This window comes from Mustela nigripes, chromosome 9 (assembly GCF_022355385.1).
Source record: "Mustela nigripes isolate SB6536 chromosome 9, MUSNIG.SB6536, whole genome shotgun sequence".
Classification (NCBI taxonomy): domain Eukaryota; kingdom Metazoa; phylum Chordata; class Mammalia; order Carnivora; family Mustelidae; genus Mustela; species Mustela nigripes.
Window position 1 is genome coordinate 68734906 of NC_081565.1, and position 22408 is coordinate 68757313.

At 40.8% G+C, this 22408-nt stretch overlaps 1 protein-coding gene across 2 annotated transcripts in view; it reads left to right on the forward strand.

The window, feature by feature from the left end:
* FRMD3 (FERM domain containing 3) overlaps positions 1-22408 on the forward strand; it is a 324332-nt gene that overhangs the window by 167370 nt on the left and 134554 nt on the right. For both annotated transcript variants that reach the window (XM_059411794.1, XM_059411793.1), the window contains exon 3: positions 8784-8826. In XM_059411794.1, coding sequence (XP_059267777.1) covers positions 8784-8826 — 43 coding nt within the window. The remainder of the gene's footprint in view (positions 1-8783; positions 8827-22408) is intronic.

Below are 22408 nucleotides of genomic sequence, written 5' to 3' on the forward strand. Positions count from 1 at the left end.
CACTTATCAAATAAACTGTACAGGGAGGGTTTTGGGGAGAAGAGGTAAATATTGGATATGTTGAGTTTGGGATACCTATGAGATGTTGATAGAGATGTTTCATCTATGGTTGGGAATACGGATCTGAAGCTTAATGAAGAGGTTTAGACCACAGATGGAAATTTTGGAGCCAGTGAGGCTTTCACTAACTTAAAGCTCTGAGCATAGCCTGCAGAGCTGAGGGAAAGAATATAAAATAAGAGGAGACTCTGAAACCCAAAGAATATCCATTTTTTAAAAGGATATCCAGAAGGAGAAACCAGCACAGGAGACCCACCAGGAACATATAGAACAGAAAGAAAAGAATGGGGCCGGAAGCAAGGGTAGCTGTAGACTTAATATAAGGAGAATGGGCTACAGTGTCAAACCTCAAGAAGGATAGAGTATGGAGGACATTATTGCTCAGGTGCTAAGAGCTCTGATGTCAAGAAGATCAGTTTAAATCCTGGCCCTGCATCTTGCTGGTTATATGACCTTGGGTAGCCTCCTTAACCTCAAATACTTTATCTGTAAAATGGGGATAATAATAATAATAATAATAATACCTATGCCATAGGGTTGTTATTTAATTGCATTAGTCCAGATTCTCAACATGTAATGGATCTGTTCTCCATGCTTTAAAGAGTTTGAAAGGTTTGAGCTTCTGGCAACTAGAAGATGTCTGACCTTAGAATAGTTTGGTGAACATGTGAAATTTCTACGGCTTGACAATGAGCAGTACATAGTGGTAAATCCCATTGTAACAAGCTTGAAGGAATTCCATCCTTTCCTCTAAAATTGCATTTCACTGTCTCATTGTACTTTAAAATAAACAGCTTGTAATATTTTTACAACCTCTATTGGATTTTCAGATTACTACCGTTTTTATCCTTAAGTGTATGTTAAGGATTCCTTGGATGTAGAGCAGGGGTTGGCTCACAGGTGTCAGGAGAACCCCCATTTGTTTAGTAAATAGCTGTATCCCCATAAAATGTTATTTCTGTCCCTTTATGTGTTTTCCCTGGCTGCTTTCGTGTTCCAGTGGCAGAGCTGAGTAGTCCTGACAGACCATATGGGCCACAAAACCTAAAATATTTATACTGTCTGGTCCTTTATGGGAAAAAAAAAATGGTGCTTATGCTTTCTCAGGCTTCCTGCTTCCTGTTTCCATCTCTGTTTCTTAGGTGTTTCTTCTCCCAGCTGTTACTTCTATTTTGCTTATCCCCAGGAGCCCAGAACTCAGGAGCAGTTATGGTTGAAGAAATAAAAACATTACTCTGGAATAGTGAAGGTTTTCTTGCATGGGTTGACTGCCAGAAGGACTAGAACTTGTGAGTGGGCCTGGCCTATAGATACTTCTGTCCTTGTTGCCATTGTGCTCTAGATTTCACTGAAACTGGAGTGAAAGCCATTGGTTATTGGTAGCTAACTAGCTGGGCCCTAGATCTAACTGGTCAACCCAGAGCACTTAGATTGCATTCATTTGGATGGCATTCTTCCCCCCCACCCTCTTGCAGGGGCCAGAGGGTCTAAAAATGGCATAAATTGGCTAGATAATGCAGGGACACTGAGTTACTCTGGGGCTTTGTCCAGGTGAGATGTGAGAATCAGGCCATCTTTTCAGGTCTAGGATGGGAATTGGTCGGACTGTGGATCTGGTTACTTCTGATGGGAGAAAGCATCTCCTGTTTGGTAGATGTATTCATTGTTTAAAGCCCCGTTTGTTATTTCACACATTTCTCTGGGCCATAGATTATTCTGGTTTAGGGCACCAAGGGTTTTGAGAAAGATACGAGAGATGTGTAATTTATTTTATAATGATAGCCTCAATCAATTTCAATAGAAGCCCAACATTTGAAGATAACCAAGTATGTTATATTGTTTACTTTGGGGAGGGTTTTGTTGTTGTTATTGTTTTGTTCTTTGTTTTATTTCCTGGCTCAGCAGCTGACAAATTAAAAATCAATCTACTTAGCCACAAATCACCACTTCACACACCACTCCCCCCCCCCCCCCACCAACAAGCCAAAATTCAAAAGTGCAAAAGAAATGCACCATTTCTATGATGGAGTAGAGAAAAAGTATAGCTGGGCCTAGCAAATTTAAAAAGAACCAATTGTTGGCAATATTCTCCTACTTCAGGTTCAAACAATTTGGAATGTGAGAGCTGAAGGAATCTTAGGGGTCCTGGAATCATTCCCACCCTCAAGAACCCAGAGAAGGGAATCAGGGCTTAGAGGGCTTAGCCAGTGCTCTGCTTTTCACCCTCTTTGTGGGGCTTCATTCAACTTTTCCTTTTTGCTTCAAGCTACTATCAATCAAAGTAAATTTGTTCTGAGAAGTGGCTTTGAAATGGTCAGGCTACGTTGTCCAGACTGAAAGCCCTTTTAAATTGGGACCTCTCAGAAGGGGATATGCAGGTTACTGGGGTTCAAGTCTGAGGCAGAAGGAATAAAACCTCCAAGGGAAGGATTTTATTTTATTTTATTTTATTTTCTTAACTTTAAATAGTCATTTTATTTATTTATTTATTTTTAAAATTTCTTTTCAGCGTAACAGTATTCACTGTTTTTGCACCACATCCTGTGCTCCATGCAATATGTGCCCTCTCTAATACCCACCACCTGGTTCCCCCAACCTCCCACCCCCGCCCCTTCAAGACCCTCAGGTTGTTTTTCAGAGTCCATAGTCTCTCATGGTCCATATCCCCTTCCAATTTCCCTCAACTCCCTTCTCTCCATCTCCCCATGTCCTCCATGTTATTTGTTATGCTCCACAGATAAGTGAAACAATATGATAATTGACTCTCTCTGCTTGACTTATTTCACTCAGCATAATCTCTTCCAGTCCCGTCCGTGTTCTAACAAAAGTTGAGTATTCGTCCTTTCTGATGGAGGCATAATACTCCATAGTGTACATGGACCACATCTTCCTTATCCATTCGTCCATTGAAGGACATCTTGGTTCTTTCCACAGTTTGGCGACCATGGCCATTGCTGCTATAAACATTGGGGTACAGATGGACCTTCTTTTCACTACATCTGTTTCTTTGGGGTAAATACCCAGGAGTGCAATGGCAGGGTCATAGGGAAGTTTTTATTTTTAATTTCTTGAGGAATCTCCACACTGTTTTCCAAAGTGGCTGCACCAACTTGCATTCCCACCAACAGTGTAAGAGGGTTCCCCTTTCTCCACATCCTCTCCAACACACATTGTTTCCTGTCTTGCTAATTTTGGCCATTATAACTGTGGTTTTAATTTGAATCTCCAAGGGAAGGATTTTAAATCCAATGGATGGAGGGTAGTTTTTGGTGGGGACTTAGGGAGACTGTCTTGGCTCTGACCCAGAAGTGGATTTGGAGATAAAAATTCCAGGTTTGGGGCACCTGGGTGGCTCAGTGGGTTAGGCCGCTGCCTTCGGCTCAGGTCATGATCTCAGGGTCCTGGGATCGAGTCCCGCATCGGGCTCTCTGCTCAGCAGGGAGCCTGCTTCCTCCTCTCTCTCTCTACCTGCCTCTCTGCCTACTTGTGATCTCTCTCTGTCGAATAAATAAATAAAATCTTTAAAAAAAAATTCCAGGTTTACTAGGACATGTTTCCAGGAAAAAGGCTTTCAGGAGCTTGGAGGCATTGGGACAGAGAAAGGAAGGAGGTCACACAAGTGTGTGACGTTGAGCAAAGTTGTACAGAGAGTAACTTGGGCTGAAAGCCACAGAGGATTTTTGGAAGAGTGTAGGTCATGGCTTAGAGTTGTCCTGGCCAAGGGGTGAGGGAGCAGAGGTATTTATCCTCCCACACCCGCACTTCTTAACTTGATAGTTCAGAGGTGAGTTGGGGGAGGCTCATTCTCCATTCTGCATTGGATTCTAGTGACCTGAGGCAGCCTTCCTAAAAATGATTAAGCCGCTCTATATGGGGAGAAGGGATCCGAGAGGAATTGGGCAGAGCCCTGACAGTATGTCCACAGACACCTTCCTGAAAACTTCAGATGGTGCTGAGGGAATGCCTCCTCTAGTTCATCTTATGTCCTAAGCTCATTAGGTAGAATCAATCATTGAATCTTAGCTTCTTTAGTCTTCGGAATTCTTATTCTAAATGAAAGTTGAGGAAATTTTATTTTCAGCTATAGTAAACCAGCCTCAAATTCAGATATTTGGTTGGCTGTCTTTTCTTTCTATCTCTCTTAGGGAACTTCAGTTTCCAGTAAGGAAACAGACTTAAAAAAACAAAAAACAAAAAACAAGCTAGCATATCTTCCAAGTAGCAATTGAAAGGAAAATAGCAATGCAGTCAATGTTCTGAGCCTCCTATCTAATTACCAAGCACACAGCTTCACGGTTATTTCTTTCTCACAGGAGTGTAATCCATCTGTACATATAGTAACAGCAGGAGTTGTTGGTGTCATCCACACTTGAATTCATTGCCCAACTCACAACTCTAAAAGGAAGGAGGAAGAAAGGGAGGAGGTTTACCTTTCGTGTGGAGCAGAAGGCAGATGGGCTGGGAGTGTGAGAGGAAGAGCGGGACGGAGGTGGGCTCACAAGGAGGGGCCATTGCATCACCTGGGGAGTGTCTGAGTGAATGCAAAGATGGGGACAGCCGGTGTTTACTGAGCTTTAACTAGGCTCTAAGCTCTGTTTTAAAGACGACTTGAATCCGTGAACCTACTTAAACCCCACAGTGATGCTGTAAGAGGGGAAACAGAGGAAGCAACACGCTGGACGTCCCATCACTAGTAAGTGGCAGAACCAGGACTGGAACACAGGAATCCTGGCTCCTGTTGTTGGACCGCAGTGCCAAAGCTGGGGCTTAGCTGGACTTGGCATCTGCCTGTTATGTAGGAAATTCTTCATCTTGAGTCTAAATTACATAAAAGTCCACCTTTATCCTCTGAGTAGAACTTAGCTTCCTTTTTAAAGAAATTGACTTTTAATTACTCAGGTAACGCTTGAATACATGTAAAAAGTGTAAATTAAAATATCACAGATAAAACAGTGTTTCCTTTGAGCAACACCCCTAAATTCCTGTTTTCTTCATATTATGTGTTTATTGACTATCATTTCAGATCTATAAAAATACATTTAGATGCCTATTATGTATTCTTTGAAAATATAGGGTAGTGGCTTGTACTTTTTACTTAAAGAAAACACATTAATTATAAGATATGCTAGCTCAGAGGTTCCCAAACTCTGTGATGTATGGCTCTCTTGGTGTCTTAGTAATTATTTCATGATGCCTTAGGTCAAAAGTAATGATTTCATGGTGCCCTATCTAATAAGAGGGATAACAAACTTAGTATTTATGTTCTAACAGCTTAGTGGCCATTTAAACCGTGGCCTACCTGAAAATAGTATTTCCAGCTCATTCTTAACCACAGTTACCTGGGAACGGGAGGCATGCACTTGCTGGGTGGCTCACGGCTTCTCAGCCTCTAGGAGCGGATCAGATACTGCCGTACTCATGGCCTTGCATACCTCTTCTCACGTGATACTTGCTTTTCATCACAGAAACCGCTAAAAACCCCGTGTTGCAAAAAGTATGACATCAAAAGGCATCTAGCATGATCTAATATTAGAGCTTGGAACTTCCTTGAGCTTATAGTTTGCACAGTGGGTGTCTGATAGATGTCTGGTATGGCTCTTTTCCCTGGAGTGCTTCAGTGCATGGTTTGGGAACTGTGACCATAGTTACAAATTTTGCAGTTCACTTTTTTCATCACACCGTGTGTTCTAGAGATCTAACCATGTTACCCGTCAAGATCTACCTCCTATAGTACACTGAAGAATCCTCTAGCATATGAACAGATGATAGATTATTTAGCATTTTCCTGATGATGGCCATTAATAGTCTAATGTTTTATAATTTAATCTAATCTTGCAGTGAGAATCCTTGTTGTGTTCCTCTGTGTTCACATGGGTAATTTGGGGAATAAGGGAATTGTTGGGTCATAGGCCAGTCAGAGTTTTAAATTTTAATAACTGCTCACAAACTGAGCTTGGCGCTCTCTGAAGAAATTATTATAACCCCTTGAAACATGATTCATGCTGGCTTATTTTTCTTAAGACTCTATACCCCATGACTATCCCACAGCAGAAGAATAGTTGTCCTGGTGGAAAAGTATGTAGTGGTCACACTGTAGATGGAGGTGATTCAGATAGACAAGGTTTGAGGGGCAAGGGTAGGGTGTGAATAGGCCAAGAAGAGGAGGAAGGTCAGAACCCATCAGAAACTGGGGGGTGTATCTCATAGGACAATGAAGAGGCCATTCATTTAGACAAAATAACTTATTTAGGGCACAGATGGCAAATACCTTGTAGACATGCCTTTCATGTTCCCTGCCTCTCCATGGCAAACCTGGCCAATCTCCATCATGGCACTCATTCTCACTGAGACTTGGATCCTTCTTCACACCCCTGGGAGACTGCCGCCAACTAACTGGTATTGGTGTATAAAATGAAATGTACCTGTCCTCCTGGGAGGCAGAGAGGGGAGGAAAGGCAGGTTGAAGTTAGGCAGAGAAAGGTTAAGGAGTTCAAAGGATGCCAAACAAGGAGAATTCGGAAAATGCATTTCAGACTTTGTTGGCCAAAAGACTAGTGATTCTCCTCCACGAGACACTAGCAGTATGTATTGATTTCAGTTGGTCTTTGTCTTCTTGCCTTAGTTCTAAATTATCCTATTAATTGCTAGAAAAGTAATTCGATCATCAGAGGCCCCGTCTATTATTCTCCTCCATGGGATATGGTCTACTAATTAAACTGTACTTACTAAGTAACAACAGCATCAGCAAACAAGCATTTATTGATATTTTTCACATGCCATGCACAGTCTAAGTGTCTCATGTTTATTAATTTTTTTATTAACTTCTAAAATCCTTGCAGCAACCATGCAGAGTGGGTACTATCGCTATGCCCATATGACAGTTGCAGAAATTGAGAGCAAGGTTAAACCTTTTGTACGTGCTTATACAGCCAGTAAGTGGCCCAGTCAATAGGTTTTTCCACTGTTCAATGATAACTGTGTAAATGCCAGACATCGCTTCTGACTAGAAGGAGATAACCAAAAGTAGAATGATGGTTTCCAAGGGCCTGGAGAACGAGGCCTGCAGAGTGACTGTTTATTAGGGCTACAGTTTCAGTTTTATAGGGTCAGAGTGTGCTGGAGATGAATGGGGGTGATGGTGGCACACCATTATGAATGCATTTAATACCACTGAACTGTACATTTAAAAAGGGTTAGAATGGCGAATTTGATGTTGTGTGTGTTACCACAACTAAAAAATGAGAAAAAGGAGAAAAACCAGGCTCTCAAAATGAACAGACCTAATTTCAATCAGAAGCAAAGAAACTTGCCATGTTAGTTCATGTAGTACAACAGAGGTAAATGTGTGGTTTTATGTCCAAATTGTCCTGGGGTTGACATAGCGAAAAGATTCCTAGTCTTGTTTTGGAAGACTGCAGAGATCTGACACCCTGGGCTGGAAACTCATGATTTGACCACTCTTTTTTTTTCAGCTCCTAGGGAAAGAAGGAATGTTAGTCGAGAACAATAGGTTTTAGAGCAGACTGATCTGTGGCGAGGCCGCATGGCCAAGGTGAAGGGCCTGTGTTGTGGAATCCCACCGCATACTGGTTCTACCACTTAATCTCTGGGGGACCTTAGGCTGGTTGTCTAATGTCCTGAGCCTCCTGGTTTCTCCTCTGTAAATGGGGCAGTAGTGATGGCCCGGGGAAATGCTTCACATAACCCCTGGCATTTAGGAAGCACTCAACGTAGGCCAACTCTTTCTTAGGCTTTATGGTTATGCATTTATACCAAATGGCAGGGACGTTACAGAATTCTGAGACTTAGTTGGTTGACACAAATGGGGTGTAAGCCTCAACAGATGGTAAGCGTCCTCCTTTGCTCTCTAGTATTGAGTGTGAGAGGTGCCCGGTGAGTGAGGGCTCTCCGACCTCCTGATGGATACCAGTGGTGCTCCTAGTATCTTTCTGAATTGCAAGTGTGTAGAACAGTGCTTCCTGACATGCCCTACGTGGCTCTGGGGACATCATAGTTAGGGATAACAAAAGCTGCGTGGCTCTCAACAAGTTGGAGTGACTGCCACACAAGGTATGGAGAGAGCTGGCTGCTGGGATCAGCATGTATCTTCTTAAAATGCCTGTCCCTAACACCATTCTGAGCTACCCAGGTCTCTGGGCTTCTTTGCTTTGGGATAGAGCCGGTTTTTCTTCTGGGTAACCACAGGCCTCTGAAGTAAGGTATTTATCACTTGCTCCCCCCTACCATGAAGAAAGAATTGCTTCTGTTTGATGGGGCTAATGCTGGCTTGACCGAACAGGGGCTACCTGGCAGGGGAATCGGGTACTGAAGCTGCCTTGGACTGTGACTCTTTGAGGTCATGGATGTCCAAGTCTTTAGCCATCTGTGGCTTGCCCAGAGCAATGGAGTTCCATCACCTGGGGTTCATTAGAGCCTTAAGAATATCCTGTTCAAGAGTATGTTCTGTCCCTAGTTCTTCTCTCTTAGTAGGACTCAAATACTCCTCAAAGTGTTAATTCTCTGTAATTTATGTCCTTGCCTTTTGTATTTTCATTATGGGATTGTTTGTGCTGATCTTCAGAAGGTGGAACCTTGAGGAAATATCTACAGGAACCAAGACTGTACTTCGGGAAAAGACTATATTCAATTTCTCTTAGGTATTAAGTATGCATCGTATGGTTCAGCCATTTGACCCATAATCTCTGCTTTTTTTTTCTCCCTAGCACTGGCTTGAACCTAACAAGTCCATCTCCAAGCAAATGAAATGTAAGTGTCAATCCTTGGTTTCACTTTTGTTATGAAGTGTCCAAAGATAGGTTCTGTTCCTCTACAAAATTTCTCCTCCTGGGGAAGAAACGGCTGGAGTTGAAGATCTGTGGGTGGGGGCTTCTCTCTCCCATTGGGTGCTGTGTGCCTTCTCTTCTTTGCTGGCCTTCACCTTCCCTGTAGTCGCTCTTCCCATCACCTTCCCTTCATAGTTCATATTCGAACAGGAACCTTGGACTTAGATGATTAAGTATCTGTTAAACGTAACTATCAGCTTTCTGGTTCCTTTGGATTGTGGGGGTTGCTCGTAAGCATTTCAGGGTGGGAGGTGCAGTCCTATGGGGATGAGAAAAGCAGGTGTATTTTTGAAACTAAATTCTTGCCACTAACTTTGCTGAAGATTGGTTTATTCTTTTCTGTTCTTCAAACTCCCTATAATAATTTCTTTCCCCTGAGTAATTGTTTTCAAGCACTCGTGCTCTGAACTGCCTTTTAAAAAAAAACATTTTTTAAAAATTTTTTTAAATTGATGACCTCTTGGGGAAGTCACCTTGGGAAACTTCTTTCTAGAACATCTGGCCATCCACTTTGGCCATTGTGAGGAGGGTGTTGAGTGGGTCCTGGATGGCATGGTGTTTTTTCTCAGTCATCCATGCTAGGCTGTAGTCAGCCTGCTTTTATTTATGCTTTGGAGGAGGGCTTCTGAAATGTACTTCAGAAATTCATTGTCTGCCCTGAAACCCATTTATCCCTCCATGTCAACTTTCCCAGGGCTCTGAAATGTAGGCGATAAATCAGTTTCTCATCGGAATTCAGTTTAGCGCATATTATGTCACTTATCATTATTCAAGGGATTCTTTCCTTTTTCAAATATAAAGAAATTATTCTGGGCAGGGCTTTTAAGTGGGAGAAGAAAGAAACTGAATGTGGATGGCAAACTAGCAACCAATACATCTATTCCTTAACCCTCCTTTTTCTCCCTCCTGTTACCTACCCACTCATCTTTCCTTCCCTTCGTTCCTTCCCATTTCTCTTCCTTTCCTCCCCCATCTCTATGGAACAAACTGATCAGTGCAGGAAAGAGAGCCAGGTTGTTCTGGGGAAGGCTGATGCCCATGGCTGCTGGGAGCCGTGGCTGTTGCAGGAAGCTGACAGGAAAGGTGTATGAGCAGTGTGCTTGCAACATCCCAAGAGGTCAGTCTGTTGGGGTACAGCTGGAATAGATTTGGAACAAGCATCCAAGAAGAAACAGGAGGACAGAAGTATCAAGAAGCTCTATATAGAACGAGATGAGGGATAATAAGAATGAATTAGTGTGTCTGAAAAAAAAATGGCTGGGGCATCTGGGTGGCTAACTTAATTGTCTGACTCTTGATTTCTGCCCAGGTCATGATGTTAAGGTCCTGGGATGGAGCCCACGTGGAGCACCTTACTCAGTGGGGAATCTATTTGAGATTTTCTCCCTCTACCTTTGCCTCTCTCTGAGTGTGTGTGTGTGCTCTCTCTCTCTCTGATAAATGAAAAAATTCTTTAAAAAATTACTGATGCTTAGCTTTTATCCCTTAGCTTCTAAGTTTTGATATTTTTGTTTATGTGTTTTAAAATGTTTAGACGATTTTCCAGTAAGCTTATTTATAGTAAACGATTCTTCAGTTTTGATTCTTAAATGCATGCAATATTTTCCTTAGGCTACACACATGAGACTGTGGACTCTGATAAACAAAGGGAGGGTTTTGGAAGGGAGCGAGTGGAGGGATGGATGGCCCTGGTGGTGGGTATTAAGGAGGGCACGTATTACATAGAACACTGGGTGCGGTATATAAACAATGAATCTTGGAACACTGAAAAAATAAAATTAAAAAGAATCTGAATTGTTAGCAACATGTAGTGAAGTATTTAGAGTTAAATAGCATGATGTCAGAAATTTCTTTTACAGGATTCTAGCATATATAAAAATGTAAGGGATGAGGATAAATCGAGAAAGTTTTTTTTTTTAAATTTATTTTTTATTTATTTTCAGCATAACAGTATTCATTATTTTTGCACCACACCCAGTGCTCCAGGCAATCCGTGCCCTCTGTAATACCCACCACCTGGTACCCCGACCTCCCACCCCCCGCCCCTTCAAAACCCTCAGATTGTTTATCAGAGTCCATAGTCAAGAAAGTTTGGCAACAAGTTTAATAATTACTGACTTTAGGTAATGGGAACATATGATTCATTATATTATTTTGTGCATGCTGTAATATATAGCACTAAAAATTTTAATAAATTATTTTACAAAAATATATAAATATAAATAAAAAATGTAAATCTCTAAAGTCAGATGTCTTTCAACACTTAGTAGAAGAAACAACTTTTTAAAAAATTTTTATTTTATTTTTTCAGTGTTCCAAGATTCATTGTTTATGCCCCATACCCAGTGTTCCATGCAATACGTGCCCTCCTTAATACCCACCACCAGGCTCCCCCATTCCCCCATGCCCCTCCCCTCCAAAAGCCTCAGTTTGTTTCCCTGAGTCCAGTCTTTTATGGCTCTTCTCTCCCTCCGATTTTCCACATCTCACTTCTCTCCTTTTTCCAATCTCCTCCATGTTATTCCTTATGGTCCTCAAGTGAGTGAAACCATATGATAATTGACTCTCTCTGCTTGACTTATTTCACTCAGCATAATCTCTTCCAGTCCCATCCATGTTGATATGAAAGTTGGGTATTCATCCTTTCTGATGGAGGCCTAATTCTGGACCATATCTTTATCCATTCATCTGTTGAAGGGCATCTTGACTCCTTCCACAGTTTGGTGACTGTGGCATTGCTTTTATGAACATTGGGGTATAGATGGCCTTCTTTTCACTACAGCTGTGTCTTTGGGGTAAATACCCAGTAGTGCAATTGCAGGGTCATAGGGAAGCTCTATTTTTAATTTCTTAAGGAGTCTCCACACTGTTGTCCAAAGTGGCTGTACCAACTTGCATTCCCACCAATAGTGGAAGAGGGTTCCCCTGTCTGCACATCCTCTCCAACACTTGTTGTTTACTGTCTTGTTGATTTTGGCCATTCTAACTGGAGTGTGTGGTTTTGATTTGAATCTCCCTGGTGGCTAATGATGATGAACATTTTTTCATGTGTCTTTTTTAGCCATTTGTATGTAGAAGAAACAACTTTTAATTTGTAAAAACTGGCTACTTAAGAGCTTTGTCTTCATGCTAAGTAAATCTGAACAACCAATTGAAAATTTATAATGTTTGGTAAAAATGTTTTAAGGATTGACATTTGATTGCTGGCCAGTGTCAGTCTAATAACAAATGAAATCTGAATCAGGGAAGAAGAACTCTGTGAAATTCAATTTTGAAACCAGACCAGGTGACTCACTGATTCTAGGAACTGGTAAAGGTCTTTTCTATCACCCAGTCTGATGTTGTATTTTTGAGGACATTACTAAATAAGAAATCATGTAATCTTCTCATGATCACAAACCTAGTTTTGTTGATGATGGTCTCTTTTAGTATCAAGAATTTCTGTATTCTTATGTATACCCTGAAAAAATTAATTTCACCACAGATGCAAAAAAATTTTAAGTGAGAACTTGATAGTATTAACCCAGAGAAACTGGGTTCAACTGGGACTCATCCATGAATCTATCAAAAGGATCTGGTTGCAGAACTTCAGGCAACTTTCTTCTGGGTATGTGTATAACTTTGATCCTTTGATTGTCTTTGGGTAAGCAATGAGGGCAAAATATCTTGGAGGAATGGTTAGATGGCAGACTTTCAGGTTCTTTGACCTGACCCTTTTAAGATCTCTTTGACTATAGGTGTTCTCAGGAATGGTATTTTCCAGAGTTGACTGAAGGTCAGCTGCCCTGGTTAACAAACTCTCTACAAGGACATTATTATCTTATTAGGATTTTTAAAAAGATTTTATTTATTTATTTGACAGACAGAAATCACAAGTAGGCAGAGAGGCAGGCAGAGAGAGAGAAGGGGAAGCAGCCTCCCTGCTGAGGAAGGAGCCCAATGTGGGGCTCCATCCCAGGTCTCTGGGATCATGACCTGAGCCGAAGGCAGAGGTTTTAACCCACTGAGCCACTCAGGAGCCCCTTATTAGGATTTTTAAAGGTAGTTCCTTTTAATTTTACTTGTTATTTAAAGATTTTTCCCTTCTTAATAATATATAATTGACATGTAACATTGTGTAAGTTTAAGATATGTAACCTAATGATTTAATATATGTATATATTGCAAAATGATTACAATAAGATTAATTAACATCCATTACCTCACATAGACAATCAAACCTCATGTATTAAAACAAGCTTAAGATAATGTCCATGACTTTCCTTAGTTTAGAAGAATTTAAAATGAAAACCCAAACTATTTCCTTTCTCTTCCCCCCCCCCGCCCCGATCTCCAAGCCCATTCCAAAGAAATAACTGTTAACAGTATTTTATATATCCTTCTGGGATTTTTTAATTAACATATAATGTGTTAATGCCCACCTTCTGGGATTTCTCATGTATATATAAGTTCCCTAGTCACACATATGATTTTTTATAAACAGAAATAAGATCGATCTCTATATACTATTTTTCACTTTATTAATAGTTTTAGAGATTTTTTAAAATATCAGTGACTGACTTCATTTTATTTATTTTTAAAGTTTTATTATTTTTTAAAAGATTTTATTTATTTCTTATTTGAGAAAGAGAGTGAGTGAGAGAGAACAAGTGCTGGGGAGGAGTAGAGGGAGAAGGAGAAACTCCCCACTGAGCGGGGAGCCTGCCATGGGGCTAGATCCTGAAACTCCAGGATTACAACCTGGGCCAAAAGGCACACTCCCCACTGACTAAGCCACCCAGGCACCCTGACTGACTTCATTTTAAAAATGACTTTTTGATATTTATGTGAATATATAACAGACATCAAAATATTTTCTAGTAATTTGCAGTTAGGCATTATGCTGTAATAAACATGCATGTATGTACTTTCTTGAATGTTTGCAAATCCATCCGTACTAGAAAATTCTTTTAGAAATTAAATTGCTGGATCAAAAGGTATATGCTTTATGTTTTCTTAGTGATAAATATCCATTTAAAGACCTTATAGTAACTTACCTCAATAATGTTATGTGACTGTTTCCTCCAAATCTTGTTGAAAATTGGTAGAATCAAACTTATTTTTACAGTGACTTAAACTGTATTAAGGAAGAGAAATATTTGAGAGAATAATTAATTAGACAGTTACTTAATTGAGTATACATTCTATTTTATTTTTAAAAAGATTTTATTTAGAGAGTGCAGGTGAGTGGGGGGAAGGGGCAGAGGGAAAGGGAAAGAGAGCATCTCAAGCAGACTCTGTGCTGAACATGGAGCCCAGTGTCAGGACTTGATCTCATTACCTTGAGATCATAACCTGAGCCAAAATCAAGAGTCAAAAAGTTCAGTCGACTGAACCACTCAGGCACCTCTGAGTATACATTCTAAAGCTTAAAAATTTCTTAAACCAAAGTCTTATTTCTCCTCTGAACTTAAATTTTAGTTTTTAAATGAACACAGGGTAAATTTGATGTATAGTTCTATAAATTTGTGGAGGTTTGTATAACCTCCAGTTATACAAATCAGGGTATGAATAAGTCCATCACCCACAAACCTCCCTTGTGTTCCCTTTTGTAGTCATGTATCCCCACCCCCAGCAACCCCTGATTTATTCTGTGAGTATAGTTTATGTCCTTTGAGAATGTCCTATAGATGGAATGATATAGAAAGTAATCTTTTGAGACTGATGTTTTTTTAAAATTTTTTAAAGAGAGAGAGATCACAAGTAGGCAGAGAGGCAAGCAAAGGGAGAAGGAGAAGCAGGCTCCCCGCAGAGCAGAGAGCCCGATGTGGGGCTCGATCCCAGGACCCTGAGATCATGACCTGAACTTAAGGCAGAGACTTAACCCACTGAGCCACCCAGGTGCCCCGAGACTGAGTTTTTAAATCAGCCTTTGCAACTCCGAGGTTCAGCTGAGCTGATATGTTTATCAATACATAATAAAGAAAATTGTTAAATAATGAAAGTTGGTCTTTGAAAATATCAAGAAAGTGTTGAATCTCTAGCAAGACTGATAAAGAAAAAAGAAAACACAAATTACCAATGTCAGGAATGAAAGAGGCTATCACTAGAAACCCCACAGAACAACTGTAGGTATGTAAGTTTGACAGCTTAGACGAAATGGACTCATTTCTCAAAAACCATGAATTACCAAACTCACCCAATATGAAATACATTACTTGAGTAGTTTGTGATTATCAAAGAAAATAGGTTAAACTTACAGGTAAGAAAATCTCTACTCCATTTGCTCTCACTCTGTTACTGTAGAACCCAGTTTGCTTTAAGTAGGAATTTCTCTTGGAGCTTCCCCTGTCCTTGGTGATGCCCTCCCAGTATCTCTGAGTTCTGACCAGGGGATACCAGAGGAAAAAACTTGGAGAACCAACATCAGTTCAGCGATCTTGTGAATTACTGTCCTTTCCCACTTTTTCTATTTACTTTCCCAAGTCCTTAAATTGCTGCACACATCCTGTCCAGGTTTTATAGCTGCATTCAGTAGGAGAGGTGGAATGGAGTGCAGTTAGTCAATACTCCCTGAAATTGGAAAATTCAAATCAAACTTTTTATCCTTCCTTGTCAACTAGATCCAAATGCAAATAGGCTATAGGATTTGGGCAGTGTTGAGGGGGGACTATCTTCCTCATTCTCCTATTTCATCATTGCATGTCTGTAGGCAAAAATGTGGACTGAGCTTTGATCTTTTCCTCTTTGGAGTGTTCAGATGGTAGGTTGTCTGCAAACAAAGCTGCTAAATGAATTACATATTTTGGATATTTGATTTTCAGAGTCTTTGTTTGCTATGTGGGAGTAGTGAATATTCTTTCTTATAACCTATAGCTTTTAGCCTTGTCCCCGTAACTGTGGAGGGTAGCCTAGTGTGCCTACACGAAGTGCCATACATCAGAAGAACACAAATTTCATGTCTTGCAGGGTCTGTGTAACCACACAAACTATATTAGCATAAGAGGTTTAAAAAAGTTACACATTATGACTCAGATATGCATAAAGGTGACATTATTTCCCCATGACTGAATTCAGTTTTCTGTGAGCTTCTTTCCTCTGGGGGCAAAAAGTTCAATCTTGCCACTTCAGGGTAACTCAAGATCTGCCAGTTTAGAATTTGATCTCTTTCAGGAAATTACTCAGTGAATTCATTGTTTAAATGTGATCACTTGAAAGTGCGTGCTTCTATATTGGGGTATGTTTCCCACACCAAGAGCTTCTCCTCCTCCATTCCCAGAATGGCCTCGGGAGGCCGGGGTTGCTTACGAACCATCATGACGGCAAGGATGACGTCTCTCTCATGCCCGGTCCTCTGTGTCTTCCCCTGGCTGGTCTTCGATGACTTGGCTTTTGGTTGCTGACCTCTTTCCCCACTCTGTCCTCTCTGGATGTCACTGCCCCACTTGGCCTTTCAGGGTGGACTGGCACGTGCTGCTGAGACCTCTGCTCCTGGTCCTGGTCTTGCCCCACAGGTCTTCAGCCTGTGCCCCCTGGTTGTCCCCATTCCAGCTGTCTTTGACTTGTTGGCTCTCATCGCTTCTGTATTTACCACTGGGACAGGTAGATGCTCAACCTCATCTGTGCCCTGCTTCAATCTTGGGAAAACTTCTGTACCTTCTGTAAGGCTCCTTCTCTATTTAGACACAATGTGGGGACATTTCTTCTGTGTTCTCCAAAGTCCTAATAGAGCACTTTCCTGAACTACTCCAGGATTTCTCTGTTTAGCCAAGCTGGAGTACTGAGGGCTGCTGCTGCCTTCTCATAGCTGCAGATAGTATTTTAAAAGTGGTTTTGTCCTCTGTGGGTCTCTCCAAGCTCTCTACTTGCCTTCCTTCCCCACCCCTGACCTACAGTTAATAATGGCTTTTATCCTTAGGTGCAAGATTAATATCCTAAAACAATCCTTATACACAAGAAGCAACTATTTCTGGAAGGTGTTGGGAGAAAGGTCTATTACCTACAATAGCAATAACAAATAAAAACAAATTTCTCAAATATAACAAGAAATGTGCAAAAAATTTATAAATAAAACTATTAAATTTCACTATGGAGTTACTATAGAGTAGATAAAAAAAGGAGTTCAATAAGTGGAGACTTCTTATGTTTCCATTTAATATTGTTAAAGTCAATTCTTTGCGAGTTAATAGATACATTCAAATAATTTTCAAATCAAAACATCAGTGAGATTCTTTATGGCATTTAACAAAATAGTCTAAGGCTCATGTGCAAAAGAAAATGCTCCAGAATTACCAGTAGATATGTGAAAAAGAACAATGATAGGGTAGGGTCCTCATTTTATTAGGTAGCAAATCAAGGCATATGAGCTATAATAATGGAGTCCTCATGATAGACACATATAGTAATTAAGATACACACAGGAATAGGAAAAGAAACAGAACACAAAGCACCCCCACCTCCAATTGACTCATTATTTGTGAGAATATGGGTTATGATAAAGATTGTACTTCATATCAGAGATAGAAAGATTAAAGTCATGATCTTTTGTATTGCCTTTCCACTTGGAAAAAGAAAAAAAAAAGCTAAAGACCTACCTCACAGCATATATGTGGTTAATTCCAGAGGATTTCAAAAGCCCAATATATTTAATAATCTATAGAAGTTTTAGGTACAAATTTAGGACTATTTTTTATAATTATGGAATCAAACAAGGCTTCCTAAGGAAAATATAAACAGAAGTAACAAAGCAAAATACATATTTATGCAACAATTGAACTCAGGTACCAGACTATTTGGTGTGCTCACTGCACAGAGTAGATTTTCAGTCAATATTTGTTGAATGAATGAGTATAAAACAAATTATAAATAAATTAAAACACAAACATCATAAATAATGGAAGAACATTTGGCAAATATATAACAAGTATTAAATATGCAGAATGTATAAAGTGTGATGGTATAAACCCAAGGCTAAACAACTCAATAAAAAATGTGAAAAGACCCATAGAAGGAATAAAACTAAATGGCCAGTAAACTCATAAACAGATGCTCAATATCATTAGTGACAAGGAAAATGTAAATTAAAACAAGGTGTTTTTTATTACACTGAGAAAATGGTTAATGTTGATACTGTCAAATTAACGAGGATGAGAGCAACACCTCTGGTGGAGGTGGCACGTAAATTGGTAAAGCCATTTGGGAGGGAAATTTGGCCATATTGTTCTAAATTAAAAATGCCTGTGTCCGTTCACATGCTAAGGACAGGCAGTCTGTGCTGGGTGTAATAAGTGAAGAATGGTAACGCAAGGATGATAATTTAACCTTTGGATTCTTTTTAGTTCTTGCATTTTTGTTGAAGTGCTTAGAAAAGTAGCTGGAAGGTAATATAAAAGTTGTACTTAAATGATTTGATTGCATTTTTGTTGAATTGAAATTGAAATTCTCTCTAAAGCTATCAGCCATCGCTCATTTGGATTTATCTTAATTAGTTTTAACTTTTTCCATGTAGGATAACCTACTTTAGATATGAGATTCTCGACTTTCAATTTTGCACTGTGCAATGATATGCTCCATGGGTTAGTTTAGAATGATTTAACAATATTCAACATGAGAATTTATGAGACTAAGTGGTGAATTCAGAGAAAGTGTCTAGGATACTTAAAGTGTACATCAGAAGTATTAGTTTAGATGTGTTTTTTTGGGCGCCTGGGTGGCTCAGTGGGTTAAGCCGCTGCCTTCAGCTCAGGTCATGATCTCAGGGTCCTGTGATCAAGTCCCACATCGGGCTCTTTGCTCAGCAGGGAGCCTGCTTCCCTCTCTCTCTCTCTCTCTCTCTGCCTGCCTCTCTACCTACTTGTGATCTCTCTGTCAAATAAATAAATAAAATCTTAAAAAAAATTTAGATTTTTTTTTTAAAGATTTTATTTATTTATTTGACAGAGATCACAAGTAGGCAGAGAGGCAGGCAGAGAGAGAGGAAGGGAAGCAGCCTCCCTGCTGAGCAGAGAGCCTGATTCGGGACTCGATCCCAGGACCCTGAGATCATGACCTGAGCCAAAGGTAGAGGCTTAACCCACTGAGACACCCAGGTGCCCCTAGATGTGTTTTTAAAAAATGCCTGTGTCTCGATCCAACAAGCTCATCTCTATGATTCTAGTGAAAGTGAAATTTATCCAGGCATAGGTTTATATTATGCAAGGTATATATTACATCATTGCTTATAACACTGAGAATTGGAAGAAATAAAAAGCCTAGAATTCTGGCAAGGTTAAATAAATTATGTGAGATACATACAGTCATTAAAAGGAACAAGGCAGACCTATAGTACTGACACTGAAAGATTTATTAACTATATCTTGGAGTTAAGAAAGCAAGTAAAACTTCCACATATTGGATGATCCCTATATATGAAAATAGATTATTTTAGATGAACATATAAGTGCAGAGAAGGGCTGCAAAGATGTGTACTAACTGGTTACCTCAGGAGAAGAGAGTAGGGTAGAGGGGGGTGAGGACACATGTTATATTTATTATATGATATTGGTTATATTTTATTATATAGTCATATTTTACTCAGATCTTTCACAATGAGAAAATTTTCCTAGATCACTTGGTAATAAAGAGAAAACAAGAAGAGGGAAAACTTTTTTTAAGGTTTTATTTATTTATTCAAGAGAGAGAGAAAGAGAGAGGCAGAGGGAAGAAGCAGACTCCCTGCACAGTAGGGAGCCAGATGTGGGACTGGATCCCAGCATCCTGGGATCATGACCTGAGCCGAAGTTAGTCGCTTAACCAACTGATCCAACCAGGCGCCCTAGGAAAAAAAAGCTTTATGTCAAAATTGAGAAAGAGAAGGAGAGGGAAAGTAGGGAAGAGAGGAAGGGAGAAATCAAAGTGCATTATGCATTAAGAATGTGCTATGAAAATACAGAGCTAGATGAAAGAGGACCCACTTGCAGAGAGGTTCTCTGCTCAGTCCTGGCTGGTACCTGATTAGCCCAGCAGGGTAGTTAAGATCACCTTCTTGCTCTACTTATCAGACACTGCTGCTGCCAAGCACCCTGAAGGGACAGGGGTGTTTAAAGACAGCTTCGGCATGCAAATCAGGGTGGAGAGGACCGCCAGCTTCTGCATAATACATGGTGCAACTCAGCTGTGCAGCGCACCGAGTCAAGTTGCTGGCTGGTGTCTGTCGTGCTCCCTCCCTAAAGTTCCAGTGGCTCCGCCTGGAAGCCAGAGGTGACCCGTCCTTTTTGTCTCTGATGGTGCTCTCTGTGAAGCTTCATGTTTAGGTGGCATTCCTTCGCTTTCCAGCCCTGCTTGAGGCTCCTCTACAGAGCAGTCCCCTTGCTGCTGAATAACTTCATCAGTGGAGAACAGACCTTCTTCCCGTAGCCTGCGGAGAGCACACCAGGAGCCTCGCTTTTGCTCTGGTGTAAGGAACAGCAGGAGAAAAGCCCTGGGTCCCGTACCCGTTCGCGAGGCTGGTCAGGATGCTGCCTTCCACCGCTTTGGCTCTTCCAAGGACTCTTGTTGCTGAGTGATTAGTTTGCTCCGGGGTGGCCTGAGAACTACCCATGCTGGGGGCTTAAACAGCAGAAATCTGTTCTCTCCCAGTTGTGGAGACTAGAAGTTCGAACTCAAGGTGTCAGCAGGGCCGTGCTCCCAACCCCCGAAGGCTCTAGCCGAGAATCCGTTGCTGCTTCCAGCTCTTTGGTTGTTGGCTGTCCTTGGTGTTCCTTCCTTGCCCGTAGCTGTGACTTCCTGACTCCTCTTCATCTTCACGTCACCTTCTTCCTGGGTTTCTCTGTGTCTGTCTCCTTCTCTTATAAAGACACCAGTCATAGGCTTTAGGGCTCACCCTAACGCAGTAGGTCTTCAAGTTAATCACATCTGCAAAGACCTTATTTCCAAATAGGGTTACATTCCAATGTTCTAGGTGGGCAGAATCTTCCAGGGAACCATACTCCGTTCACTGCACCAAGTGGCCTCCACTCAGATCTCCCACTTTGAATATTTCTTTTTATTCTTTCAGTTACCTTCATGCTTTTGCTTTATGGCTCATTCCTTTGCTTTGTACATGTGTTCTTTTTTTGGGGGGGGGGACTTGATCATATGCTTCTGATAGTAAAGCTTTACACATTTTACTTCTCCAAGCACCCACAGTGATAGTAACCCCGTCTCTGCCCTCTTTGGGTAGCTTGTCCCATTAGCCTCATTCATATACTTGTCTCATCCTGTCTCCAGTGTTTAGTTTGGAGAATTTCTTCCCCTGGTCCATGGCTTAGGACAGGGCTATGCATGTAATCAGTTCCCAATCAATACTTGTGGACTAGAATCAAAATGCTCCTTTTAGGGAGCAGGTAAAAGAAGTTTAACTACCATGTTCTTTAAAAACAAGTCAATGGGGCGCCTGGGTGGCTCAGTGGGTTAAAGCCTCTGCCTTCGGTTTGGGTTGTGATCCCGGGGTCCTAGGATCGAGCCCCACATCGGGCTCTCTGCTCGGCAGGGAGCCTGCTTCCTCCTCTCTCTCTGCCTGCCTCTTTGCCTACTTGTGATCTCTGTCAAATAAATAAATAAAAATCTTAAAAAAAAAACAAAAACAAATCAAAACACATACCTGACCAAAGCCCATTGCTTAGATCAAGTAACGGTAGGTCCCCAGCTATTGTGGTTTTAGTTTTGGCTGGTTTCATTCTTCCGAGTTTGCTTCATTCTATTGTTTGCGTCCAGCTTTGGAAGCCAGCTTCTGTTATTCTAGCAATAGCTCTCTGTAGGTTTGGCAAGACATCTTTTTTTCTTCTAGGTGCAACTAACTGTTTTATCGAACATTTCTGTGTTTAGAACTTGTATCAGAATGTCCATGAAGTTCAGGCCTCTAAATGGTTTCCCTATTGCATTCTTTTGTGTGTGTGTTTTTTTTCCCCAATATGGAAGAAAAAATGATGGTAACAATGGGTAATGACAAAAAATCCCTGAACTTCATGAAATGCAATTCTAAACAGCATGCACATTTGATAAACCACCGATTTATTATTTTTACCCTTTTCCTTATGTTATGGTTGGTGGCTATGTTATAGTGGAGATTAGAAGTCCAAACTCAAGGTGTCAGCAGGGCTGTGCACCCTGCCAAAGGCTCTAGGGGAGAATCCTTTGCTGCTTCCAGCTCTTTGGTTGCTGGCTGTCTTTGGCATTCCTTCCTTGCCCGTAGCTGTGTCATTCTGATCCCTCTTCATCTTCACGTCACCTTCTTCCTGGGTTTCTCTGTGTCTGTCTCTTTCTCTTAAAAAGACACTTGTCACAGGCTCTAGGGCTTACCCTAACGCAGTAGGACTTCAAGTTAATCACATCTGCAAAAACCTTATTTCCAGATAGGGTTACATTCCAATGTTCTAGGTGGGCAAAATGATATCATTTTGATTGGGTACAATGGTGGGTTCTTGGAGGACCCAGCACTCTTCCTTGTTGGAAGGAATGTGATGGGAATATTGGAGAAAGCAGAAGGAAAAGAGCATCTCCTATATTTC